Source organism: Corticium candelabrum, chromosome 19 (assembly GCF_963422355.1).
Source record: "Corticium candelabrum chromosome 19, ooCorCand1.1, whole genome shotgun sequence".
NCBI lineage: Eukaryota > Metazoa > Porifera > Homoscleromorpha > Homosclerophorida > Plakinidae > Corticium > Corticium candelabrum.
Genome location: NC_085103.1, coordinates 4,537,530 through 4,550,051, shown reverse-complemented (window position 1 = coordinate 4,550,051; position 12,522 = coordinate 4,537,530). Strand labels below are relative to the sequence as shown.

Sequence of the window (12,522 nt, the reverse complement as noted above, 5' to 3'; positions counted from 1 at the left end):
AATGCAGACCAAAACACAACTGTCTCTCCAGATCTACCAACAAATGCAACTGCTGCATCTGCTTCGATTTCAACCAATGTTAGTGGAATGACTACCAGTCCAACTCTTATCAGTACAACCACTTTAAACGGAGCCGCCTCTACTACAACTACCAGTGGGATCACCACTACAGCAACCGCTAGTCCAACCACCCTTAAATCTACTACTGCAACCATTACTGGTCCAACTGCTTCCGTAGCAGCCAGTGGTTCAACCACTTCCATTGCAACTGCTGGTTCAACCACTTCCATTGCAACTGCTGATTCAACCACTTCCATTGCAACTGCTGATTCAACCACTTCCATTGCAACTGCTGGTTCAACCACTTCCATTGCAACTGCTGATTCAACCACTTCCATTGCAACTGCTGGTTCAACCACTTCCATTGCAACTGCTGGTTCAACCACATCCATTGCAACTGCTGATTCAACCACATCCATTGCAACTGCTGATTCAACCACTTCCATTGCAACTGCTGGTTCAACCACTTCCATTGCAACTGCTGATTCAACCACTTCCATTGCAACTGCTGGTTCAACCACTTCCATTGCAACTGCTGGTTCAACCACATCCATTGCAACTGCTGATTCAACCACTTCCATTGCAACTGCTGGTTCAACCACTTCGATTGCAACTGCTGGTTCAACCACTTCCATTGCAACTGCTGGTTCAACCACTTCCATTGCAACTGCTAGTCCAGCTGCCTCCACTGCAACCACTGGTCCAGCTACCTCCAATGCAACTACTACTCTCGCCTCTTTCAGTGCAACCATTAAACCAACCACTTTCAACGCAACGTCTGGTTCTGCCACTTCCAATGCAACCATTGGTACAACCCTTTTTAATGGGACCACCATTCAGTCAACATCCAGCAGTTTTTCTGAAGTTCTTACAACAGCAGCGAGAGCCTCTACAATCAGGACTGTAACCAGTGGGCCCAATGATCCGGAAGAGGAGGTTGATTTCCCTCGGGAAACGATTGCTATTATTGTTATTTGCGCTGTGGCCCTCCTTGTCTTGTGGACAGTCATGATTATCTGGCTCGTAGTAGCAGTTGTCAGAAAACGGGAGAATAAAGACAACAAAAAGGCGAAAAGCTATTGGGAATCTGTGTGAGTGGTTTATAACAATACTTGCATGGTTTGTAAATGCTAGCATGCAGTCTGAAGACAGACAGACAGACAGACAGACATATGGGCAGACAGACAGACAGACAAACAGATAGACAGACACACTAACACACAAACAAACAAGCAAAAAAACACATGACACAAAAGTTTACTAATATATACAAAAGATTTTTTAAAAGGCTTGATTTTAATTGTTTTTCTGTCTATCTGTGTTGTACAGTAGCTCTTTAGAACGAAAGGCAGGTCAGCAGCACAAGAAACCAAGCAGAGCAGCAGTATCCGGAGAGGAGTTGACTGATGCTCAAGACTGGGGATGGCCATCTTCAGTCTAGTCCGTTATGTGATTCTTTTCTAACCAATTTCTGTTCAACACGAACTACAGTAGGGTATTCTAGTGAAGACGCATTGCTATGGAGATGTAGCTAGCGGTTTGTCTCATTTGTTGGTTGTCTTCGTAGAGCTCGCTTTGCACCGACCGCTAGCTAGAAAAATAGTTGCTGTAATTTATCACAAAAGTTGTTAGAAATTTGCTTTGATTGAATTAAAAATTAGAAATTCAATTTCACAAGTCTAGAATATGTAATATTTTTTGCATCGTAATTTGTCGCCCTTTCAAGCTATCGCCTAGAAACACTCTGTACTGGCTAGTAAAAACTCAGCGAAAGATTAGAGTTTGCGCGTTTTTCTCTCAATAACGCAAAGACCGGCATTTCAATCAGCAGCGTCTCCCGCGCCTCGCCGCTGCTCTGGCAACGCAGACATGCGCACTCCCATTTCCGGTTAGTCGAAGTGCATTGCGGGAGACCAATGCACGTTTCTAGTCGGCCATCTTGGAAGGCGTCGCCGGAGTGGTCGACAAGAAAATGACACAATTCCGGATCTAGAGCGAACGACGAAGCGAGCGCATGCCAGTGATGTAGATCAATGACATAGCCATTCAACCCATTGAATTACGAGAAGACAGCATTTGAATAGAGCGATTTATTTGGAAGATAAGACATCAGACACACATCCCGCCATGAGTAAGCTCCAATTCCGCGCCAGAGCGCTCGACAATCAAAAGCCAATGGGCGTCTACTTGGCCGACGACTTGCCGGATTTGTCGGAGATGACGTCGATGAACAGATCGGTGCCTCAGATGCCGACAGGGATGGAAAAGGAAGAAGAATCGGTGAGATGATTAGCGAGAGTTTCTTATTACTCGAAATATATTAACTTCTTCATTACAAAATCTGCACACTAGTCGTCTAGGAATAACTGTAGAACACATTGGCTTTACGATAAACGAGCGACGGAGCGGGTTTGTGTTGTCTGTTTGCCTTTTTTGCAGCTTTTTGGAGACTTTCTTTATGCTCACGTGACCCATTCTGCAGGAAGTGAAGGCTTCGTGCAGCTGTGTGAGCGTGAATGCTTAGTCGATGAGTTGTGTGTGCGAATAGAGGCGCACGTTGGAAGTCTCGTCGAGACGGAGAGCAGATAAGAGGATATTGGAACTGAATAATTATGTGTGATATAGATGAACATAGAAAAACACTGACATCACGTCAGCAGTATTTATCTTAGACTTTGTTGGTGTGTAGATTGTATTCTGTTAGTTTTCTTAATTTTTGTTTGTTTGTTTTGCTTTTTTCCCCTGTTTGTCTACCTGTCTGTTTGTTTTGTCTGTTTAATTTGGTTATTTTGTCTGTTTGTTTGCTTGTTTGTTTGTGTCTTGTTTGTTTGCTTGTTTTGCCAGTTTTTCTTTCCGTTTGTTTATGCTGTTTGTTTGTGTTTGTTGTTTGGTAAAGTCTAGTGTTGTGTACTTTATGTTGATATGAACATATTTGATATCTGACAAATTTAAAAGTAAGTGTAGGTTGTTAGCGCTTGTGTGTAACACCTGACGAAGATGTTAAACTTGGAATCATTGGTGTCTTAATCTGCTTTGTGTAATCGCTGTGTGGTGTTTTAATTCACATGTCTGTCTTTGTCTGTCTGTCTGTCTGTTTGTCTGTCCATCTGTCTGTCTGTCTGTCTGTTTGTCTGTCTGTCTTGTGTCTGTCTGTTTGTCTGTCTGTTTGTCTGTCTGTCAGTCTGTCTGTCTGTCTGTCTTTGTCTGTTTGGCTGTATGTCTGTCTGTCTGTCTATCTGTCTGTCTGTCTGTCTGTCTTTCTGTCTGTTTGTCTGTCTGTCTGTTTCTCTCTCCATCTGTTTGTCTGTCCATCTGTTTGTCTGTCCATCTGTTTGTCTGTCTGTCTGTTTGTCTGTCTGTTTGTCTGTTCATCTGTTTGTCTGTCTGTCTGTTTGTCTGTCTGTCTGTTTGTCTGTTTGTTTTCGTTGGTCAGTCTGTTTGTCTCATTATGACTGTTCTTTATTATATAGGAACATCATCTGCAGAGAGCTATATCAGCACAGCAGGTGTACGGAGATGCATCGAGGCTGGTCATTCCCACTCCTGAGGCCAAGCTTGAACCAAACATCAATTATGGGGATGTCTATGTCAATAATGTAAAAGTGCCGAAAGCTCTAATTCACATGCAAAGTGCGTGTGTGTGTGTGTGTGTGCACGTGCACGTGCGTGTGTGTGCATGTGTGTGTGTGTGACATTTATCTATTTGTCTGTTTGTCTTTTGGCTTATTAATTCATTTCAGGTTTTAGTATTTCTTTATTTTTGCAGCTTTGGGTCTTGATGACGATATCCCTGACTATGATATGGACAGCGAAGATGAAGAGTGGGTGGCAGGACAGTCTAAGTCTCAGCCTTTGACCAAACAAGAGTTCGAATCGATGATGGACACTTTAGAGAAAGGCAGTGGCAATCAGGTTTGACTGAGATTCATCTATTGAATTAGTAATTTAATGTATTGTTAGATGCATCCTTCTAATACAATAGTCTAGTGTATTGTGAGATGCATCCCTCCGATACAATAGTCTAATGTATTGTGAGATGCATCCCTCCAATACAATATTCTAGTGTATTGTGAGATGCATCCCTCCTATACAATAGTCTAATGTATTGTGAGATGCATCCTTGTAATACAATATTCTAGTGTATGGTACTGGCAATAAGTAAGCTGACAGTGATACCCATACAATAGAATAGAATACCAAAAAACCATAGGATAGGATACCATACCATACCATAATGATAAGATAAAAGATATGATACCATACAATTAAGATAAGATACCATTTGATAGGATATGCAATATGATACCATAGGATACACAATACCATAGGAAATATGATACCATAGGCAATAGGATACAATACCATACCCATACCATAAAAATGTTAGGTTGCTTATTGCCAGTACTGTATATGAGATGCATTCCTTCAATACAATATTCTAGTGTATTGTGAGATGCATCCCTCTAATACAATATTCTAGTGTATTGTGAGATGCATCCCTCTAATACAATATTCTAGTGTATTGTGAGATGCATCCCTCTAATACAATATTCTAGTGTATTTTGAGATGCATCCCTCCAATACAATAGTCTATAATGTTGTTACATGCTGAGATCCATTTACAGTATGTGAAGGAGGGTATTTTGTAGGCTTTGACTCTTCGAGATGCACAAGCTCTTGTCAGAGCAGACGACGATGTTGTCATTGCTGTGTATGATTATTGGCTTGCCAAACGACTGCGGCTGGTATGCAAATTTGTATTCTATAACCCACACATCTGTCTGTTTGTTTACCAGTGTGTGTGTCCGTCCGTTCGTCCATGTGTGTGTGTGTGTGTGTGTGTGTGTGTGTGTCCGTCCGTTCGTTTGTGTGTGTGTGTGTGTGTGTGTGTGTGTGTGTGTGTGTGTGTGTCGGTGTGTGTCGGTGTGTGTGTGTGTGTGTGTGTGCACGTGCGTGTGTATATCTTTTTCTAATATGTGCTTTCTAGTTGCTTTTGTATGCTGTTGTATACCAAGTCTATTGTTCCATTAGAAACGTCCACTAATCCCTGCTGTTAAAACCGAAAGACGAGACGGATCTACTGCCAACGACCCATACGTCGCATTTCGGAGACGAACAGAGAGAATGCAGACGAGAAAGGTAAGTACATGCTTTATCAGGTGCAAGGATATTTGACGTATGTATGGACACTTGCTATACTAGAATCGGAAGAATGATGAGTCGTCATATGAGAAAATGGTGAAATTGCAGCGGGACCTTCAGAGAGCACTGTAAGACTTTAGGTTTAATTCCAGTGTTTGTGTTTGTGTGTGTGTGTGTGTGTGTGTGTGTGTGTGTGTGTGTGTGTGTGTGTGTGTGTGTGTGTGTGTGTGTGTGTGTGTGTGTGTGTGTGTGTGTGTATGTGCATGTGTGTGTGTGTGTGTGTGTGTGTGTGTGTGTGTGTGTGTGTGTGTGTGTGTGTGCATGTGTGTGTCAGCCTGTGTGCACATGTTTGCATTACAGTTCATTGCATTCTTAACTGTGTATGACAGTCCCCATGTATACCATCATGTCTGATGTGTTTCAGTTCTCTCTTGGCGATGATAAAAATGCGTGAGTCAATGAAACACAAATCCCTGCTTTCATCACTGGCCATAGTGGAAAAACGGTACGATAATTGTTTGTCAAGTATTAAAACATCCATTACAGCATACAACCTGTTACAAGGACATTTCGTGTACACTCATGTACAGTGCAATAATGCAGTGACATTTGCATTACTTGTGTGTATCAGGGACACATGATTTCAACGTTTGTGGCATTTGTAGGTATGAACTACAGGACTGGAGTGGTCAACTGTATTCACAGTATGTTGAACAGCATAGAATCCGGGCTCCACCACCTGTTCCCTTTCCTATGCTGCAGCCGAAGCCCGTGACTGCGTCGACTTCGTCTATGATTCACTCGCGTCGTGTCTCAGAGGGCCGTTTGTCACGTGACCATGATGATTTATGGACGGAGGAGCATGAGAGGCACTTTCGGCCGAGTTTTCATCGTAGTATTAGTAGGTAAGTGTTGATGCATCTCTCCAATGTTTAATGTATTGTGAGATGCATCCCTCAAATACAATAGTCTAGTGTATTGTCAGATGCATCCCTCCAATACAATAGTTTAGTGTATTGTGAGATGCATCCCTCCAACACAATAGTCTAGTGTATTGTGAGAGGCATGCCTCCAATACAGTAGTCTAGTGTATTGTAAGATGCATCCCTCCAATACAATAGTCTAGTGTATTGTGAGATGCATCCCTCCAAGACAATAGTCTAATGTATTGTGAGATGCATCCCTTCAATACAATAGTCTAGTGTATTGTGAGATGCATTCCTCCAATACAATGGTATTAGTTCACAAGTTTGTAATTACTATTGTGTGGCTGTTTTTTTAGACGGAGATCATCAAAGAGCCATAGACGGAGACATGGTGGACATGTTTTACCTGTGAGTAAAGAACGTTGTCTACAAATCTTCAGGCTTTCACTGTGTTGTGTTTGTAGGGTTCAGTTGATGCTTCACGAGTTGCCGGCATGTCAGATGCTGAAGACTTATTGCCACAGACTGAATTGGTGCACGAGACTGCAATATGTAGAGAGCATAAAGTAATATTAGTGTGTTTGTGTGTGTCGTGTGCAGGGTGGTGACATGGAGGAGGATTTGGATGTGGAAGGACCTTATCCGTTTCGAAGAAAATCTCATGTTCGGTATAGGGAGGTGAGTTTGGGTAGTTTGTATGAATAAGGGGAAACTGATGGACAGACAGGTAGAGAGACAGACAGACAATTGGACAGACAGACAGACACATGGACAGACAGACATACGTACATACACATGGACAGAAAGACAGACACTACCCATATTGTCTACTTCTCTGTATCAACATTGTCATCATGGATTGTACGCATCTTTACCTCGCGTCAGCGCTAGGCGTCTTCTGTGGTGGCCATGTACATAGTAATGTCTTCCTCTACCCATATTGTCTACTCCTCTGTATCAACATTGTCATCATGGATTGTACGCAACTTTACCTCGTGTCAGCGCTAGGCGTCGTCTTTGGTGGCCGTGCACGTTGTGATGTCCATCCACGTTATCCAGAAGACAGACAGACAGTGTTCAGTTTTTGTTTTTTTGGTTGTCATTGTAATGTAATGTATTGTGCTTTGCTTAATTTGATTTAGCCTGTAATAGTTCTGATTTATGAAAATATAATACCATTGACAGACAGATGGACAGACAGACACGTGGCCAGACATACAGACACATGGACAGACATACATTCACATGACCAGACAGACAGACAGACAGACATACACATGGACAGACATACATTCACATGGACAGACAGACAGACAGACAGACAGATGGACAGACAGACAGACAGATGGACAGACAGACAGACATACAGACACATGGACAGACAGACAGACAGACAGACACATGGACAGACAGACAGACAGACATAAACATGGACAGACAGATTGACAGACAGACAGACAGACATACACATGGACAAACAGACAGACAGACATAAACATGGACAGACAGACTGACAGACAGACAGACATGCACATGGACAAACAGACAGACAGACATAAACATGGACAGATAGACAGATAGACACGTGGACAGACAGACATACACATGGACAAACAGACAGACAGACATAAACATGGACAGACAGACTGACAGACAGACAGACAGAGATACACATGGACAGACAGACAGAGATACACATGGACAGACAGACAGACACATGGACACACAGACAGACAGACAGACAGACAGACAGCTGGATTCGATGACTTGTTTATACGTATACGTCTCAACTATTGTTTTGTTTAGTGTCGACATCGGCCTGGTGTGTGGCCGTGGGAGGACCCCGTACAGCACTGCAATAATGTCTGCAATAGTCGCTATCGTTATTCATGTTTATCACTAAACAATCGTTTCGTGGGCTTTACAAGACGGAGAGTAGGACGAGGCGGCAGGTCACAATTACAATTAGACAAAACATTTGGCCTGCTTGGTGGTAGCTGATCGTTTGCATGTGTTTGTGTGTCTTGGTGTTTGTCGTGTCTGTTTGTCTCTTGTGTCTGTTTGTCTGTCTATTGTCTGTCTATTTCTTTATTTGTCTGTTTGCTGTTTGTCTGTTTTTGTGTCTGTTTGTCTGTTTTCTTGTTTGTTGGTCTGTCTGTCTGTCTGTTTGTCCATCTATTTATATTTTTTCGTAATTGTGTGTCTCCATATTGTAGGATTTGGTTGGATCGTACTCATACTCCATTTGAGACGACGCTTGCGGACTTTGAAGCCAACTTATCAGACCAAACTTTCCACTTAGAAAGGACGCAATTAGACCTTCCTTCTGGTAGAGACGAATTCTGGTATGCCTAGCAAATTCTACTGTTACTCTAGTGGGCAGGCAGTGGGCAGGCAAATAGAATAGTTGATCTCTGGCAGATTGTCTGTCTGTCTGTCTGTGTGTCTGTCCATTTGTTTGTCCGTTTGTTTTTCTGTCTGTCTGTCCATCTGTGTATCTCTCCTCCTGTCTGTCTGTCTGTCCATATGTCTGTCCATCTGTCTGTCTATCTGTTTGTCTGTGTCTGTCTGTTTGTTTGTATGTCTGTTTGTCTGTTCATTGGTTTGTTTGTTTGTTTGTCCATTTGTTTGTCTGTCTGTCTGTCCATCTGTCTATCTGTCCTTCTGTCTGTCAGTCAGTCTGTATGTCTGTATGTCTGTCCATCCGTCTGTCCATCTGTTTGCTGGTCTGTCTGTTTGTCTGTTTGTTTGTATGTCTGTTTGTCTGTCCATTTGTTTGTCTGTCCATTTGTTTGTCTGTCCATTTGTTTGTCTGTCCATTTGTTTGTCTGTTTTTGTTTGTCTGTTTGTTTGTCTGTCTGTCTGTCTATCTATCCTTCTGTCCGTCTGTCCGTCCGTCTATTTGTCTGTCTGTCTGTATGTCTGTCTGTCCATCTGTCTATTTGTCTGTCCATCTGTCTGTTTGTCTGTATGTGTGTGTATCTGTAATGCATTGTTCTCTTGCAGGCCATGTTATATATCGAGGCCTGCGTCGAGCCAGAAACGACATAAACTGTTTCATGAAGCTCGCGCAGTTGTGGGCCATGCTCTCCACTCCGAACAGCCTCTTTCGGGCGATACAACATACCTCAAAGGACAAACCTTTGATATGTACCCTTCTAAGTCCGAAGACGAACACATCAGAGTGGAACATGAGTGGCAACAGACGGCTTCTGTCTTCGACTGTCAACCTACGTCTCGATTTAGGCTCTTGTCGTGTGCATCAGCTGCTGAGCAGCTTGTCTCTCATATAGCGGAATTAGAGAATGCGAAAGAAGTTGGTTATCACGAGCAACCGGAGACGACAGAGTCCTTGGACTTGAATGACTTGTATGAGGAGAGAAACGCGTTTTTTCGCTCTCTAGATAAACCGAAAGATCAACCTCCCGTTGATTTGTTTGAAGACTGTCAGGATAGAGAGGAGGACGAGGACAGTGTTGTTGTCTGCTCGAATGGTCCGGTGTCTGGCCTTCCGACAAGTAGGAGGAGAGACATGTCGCTTGATTTGTGTCTGCAAGCTGTGTTGCCGTCTGGTACACGAGGTGTGGATAATGTGGGAAATCAAAAGATGGGCATGTTGAAGGGAGGCTCGGGCGTGAGTTCAATTAATGAGCTGATGCTCTTAGATGAGAACAGACCGGGGAACATTAGCAGGTGAGGAATTCTAACTCTAATGGGATGGACATTTCTCATCTCGTAGTAGACTATTGTATTGGAGGGATGCATCTCACAATACATTAGACTATTGTATTGGAAAGGTGCATTGGAGCGATGCATCTCACACAGTAGACTATTGTATTGCAGGGATGCATCTCACAATACATTAGACTATTGTATTGGAGGGATGCACCTCACAATACACTAGACTGTTGTATTGGAGGGATGCATCTCACAATACACTAGACTATTGTATTGTAGGGATGTATCTCACAATACACTGGATGTACACTGACTTTGCGATTTCTTTTTTAGTAGATCACAGAACTCCTTGCTTTCTGATGGAGTCAGTCCAATAGAACAACAACCACTGATGAGTTGACTGATGCCAACCGGATTAGCTGATTGCCTGTAATTGGAACGTGTATGTAGTGTTTATCTGTGAGACTGGTTTGAAGAGTTAGATGAACTGCCGTAGCGATGCAGAACTATTAGTTGTTAAATGTAGGTTGTTGTTTCCGTTTGAAGGGAACGAACTCGAGTGAATTGTAATACCCAAAAGGCCACTGTGTTGTCTGACGTTTGTTGTCTATTTTTATATTAATGAAATAATTAATTATAGAATGATGATGGATTTACAGCAGATTCAATGGCATCTTCAATGAAAGAGGTACATGTACGTGTACACCATCATCAATGCTCTTGGAGTGTATCCTCAGTGACAGAGATATAGCAGGTTCAACTTCGTCTGTGGTAATTTTGAAATTGGGAAAAGTCTGACTAGACTAATGTATTGGAGAGATGCATCTTACAATACATTAGACTATTGGAGGGATGCATCTCACAGTACACTAGACTATTGTATTAGAAGGATGCATCTCACAATACACTAGACTATTGTATTGGAGGGATGCATCTCACAATACATCAGACTATTGTATTGGAGGGATGCATCTCACAATACACTAGACTATTGTATTGGAGGGATGCATCTCACTATACACTAGACTATTGTATTGGAGGGCTGCATCTTACAATACGAGTCTCTGACCATTAGACGGATGTGGGCGGTATAATTGTCAACGAGAGCGGATGTTGGCAACTGTAATTAATTGAAGCCACTCCCCAAAACTTTTACGTCACTGCCCAAAATACGGGACCTTTAGAAGATAGTGTCATGTTTCGTAGACTGTCTTCGTTTACCGATGAACGCCAAAGGATCACAGTACCTTCAAAAAGACTGCTGCGTCAGTACGTGACTGTGGCGGTTCTTTTGGTGGCCTCCATCATGAACTACCTTTGCATCGACTTGCCTTCTCCTTTCTTCCCTCAGGTTGCTACCGACAAGAAAGGCTCGAAAGCAGACACGGAAGTTGGTGTAATGTTTGGTAGTCTTCAGCTGTCCGCCTTCATCATGTCCGTGTTTGTTGGAGGATACCTAGACCGGTTGGGTGCCCGGTTCCTGGTGACATCCGGGATTTTCTTAGTGGTTGGATGTACAGTGCTTTTTGGTTTTCTGGAGTATGTGAAAGAGTGGTCACCATTTATTGGACTTAGTATCGTCATCCGATTTGTGATGGGATTTGGAGAAGCTGCATTTCATGCAACATCAATCGCGTTGTTGTTAGGCATGTTTCCTACATGTGCAGGTACTATGTGGGGACTTGCTGGATTTGTGGCAACTGTTGGTTTTGTCTTCGGAGCACCGCTTGGTGTAATGCTGTACGATATTGAAGGCTTTTATTTTCCTTTTGTGGTCATTGGTGGTATTTTGTTGTCATTTACACCACTTTTGTGGTATCTACTGTCAGACGTCCATTCCTTAACTGAAGGTACTCATGATGATCAAGCTGATGATGATCCGTCTGATAATGATCTAGTCGTGTCAGTGTGGCAGCTGCTGAAAATACCATCTGTAGTGCTAATGCTCTTGAACGTGTTTGCTTGCTATACAGCTTTAGCACTTCTTGATACATCGTTTGCGTTCTATCTTTACGAAGAGTTTGGTTGGAACTTGCCTCTTTGGAGCGAGGCTCACATTGGATTGATATTTCTTATTGCAGGGGGAGCATGGGTTGCGTGTCTTGTAATTGGTGTTGTAGTGGATGCCACTAATCCACGCATTGTAATGATCATTGGGTTACTAATAACAGGATGCGGAATGATGATAATCGGTCCATCGTTTGTGTTCTCATTTCTCTCTCCTAAGCCGTGGTGTGTGTACGTGGCAATGGTACTACTTGGATTAGGAGTGTTTATGGTTACAATATCTGGTGGTCCCAATGTCAGTCAGATTGCTATTTCAAGAGGATACGAAACGAGCATGGCATTGAATGGGGCCGTATCTGGACTTGTGTTAGCAGCCATATTTTTGTCTAGAACACTAGGTGTTCCCATTGCTGGATTCCTGACGGCCGCATTGAATTTTCGCATCTCCTCCTCATTTCTTGGTTTTGCCAGTTTTCTGATGATGATTATCACTATTGTGGCCACAATAGTCAAGGCTATTATGTCTAGACGACAATAAACACTTGAGCTTGATGCAATTATATAGATAGAAATGTATTTATTTTGTTTGGAGAATTTGTTAGTAATTGATTACTAACAGTTTAGTTCAGTAGTATTGTAGTAGCTACAGCTATGTCAATCAAGTTGCTGTGTCGTATTGGACAATAAAAACAAATTTATTAAAAGTTAA

At 42.6% G+C, this 12,522-nt stretch overlaps 3 protein-coding genes across 4 annotated transcripts in view; all 3 read left to right on the top strand.

Moving 5' to 3' along the window:
- LOC134194827 (mucin-2-like) overlaps positions 1-1,722 on the top strand; it is a 3,066-nt gene extending 1,344 nt beyond the window's left edge. For both annotated transcript variants that reach the window (XM_062663802.1, XM_062663801.1), the window contains 2 exons: positions 1-1,151; positions 1,390-1,722. The exon at positions 1-1,151 is cut by the window's left edge and continues 20 nt beyond it. In XM_062663802.1, the coding sequence (XP_062519786.1) occupies positions 1-1,151; positions 1,390-1,501 (1,263 nt within the window). In that variant the 3' untranslated portion in view covers positions 1,502-1,722. The remainder of the gene's footprint in view (positions 1,152-1,389) is intronic.
- A 250-nt stretch (positions 1,723-1,972) lies between these two features.
- Positions 1,973-10,463, top strand: LOC134195077 (enhancer of polycomb homolog 1-like). The gene is made up of 15 exons (XM_062664089.1): positions 1,973-2,340; positions 3,531-3,690; positions 3,827-3,972; positions 4,710-4,805; positions 5,092-5,199; positions 5,263-5,330; positions 5,627-5,707; positions 5,868-6,107; positions 6,485-6,536; positions 6,593-6,661; positions 6,729-6,806; positions 7,935-8,080; positions 8,345-8,473; positions 9,135-9,821; positions 10,140-10,463. Exons 1-15 carry the CDS (start codon positions 2,188-2,190, stop codon positions 10,204-10,206), a joined length of 2,280 nt encoding a protein of 759 aa, XP_062520073.1. The 5' UTR covers positions 1,973-2,187; the 3' UTR covers positions 10,207-10,463.
- A 538-nt stretch (positions 10,464-11,001) lies between these two features.
- On the top strand, positions 11,002-12,522 carry LOC134194626 (MFS-type transporter SLC18B1-like). Its single transcript, XM_062663568.1, has one exon. The coding sequence runs from the start codon at positions 11,002-11,004 to the stop codon at positions 12,349-12,351; it is 1,350 nt and encodes a 449-aa protein (XP_062519552.1). The 3' UTR covers positions 12,352-12,522.

What these genes read in the sequence shown, in the direction of transcription:
- LOC134195077 (XM_062664089.1), top strand. Translation starts at nt 2,188, where the DNA reads ATGAGTAAGCTCCAATTCCGCGCCAGAGCGCTCGACAATCAAAAGCCA. An exon ending in CGGGACCTTCAGAGAGCACT is followed by an intron (nt 5,331 to 5,626) that starts GTAAGACTTTAG and finishes GATGTGTTTCAG; the next exon opens with TTCTCTCTTGGCGATGATAA. An exon ending in TATTGCCACAGACTGAATTG is followed by an intron (nt 6,662 to 6,728) that starts GTGCACGAGACT and finishes TGTCGTGTGCAG; the next exon opens with GGTGGTGACATGGAGGAGGA.
- LOC134194626 (XM_062663568.1), top strand. Translation starts at nt 11,002, where the DNA reads ATGTTTCGTAGACTGTCTTCGTTTACCGATGAACGCCAAAGGATCACA.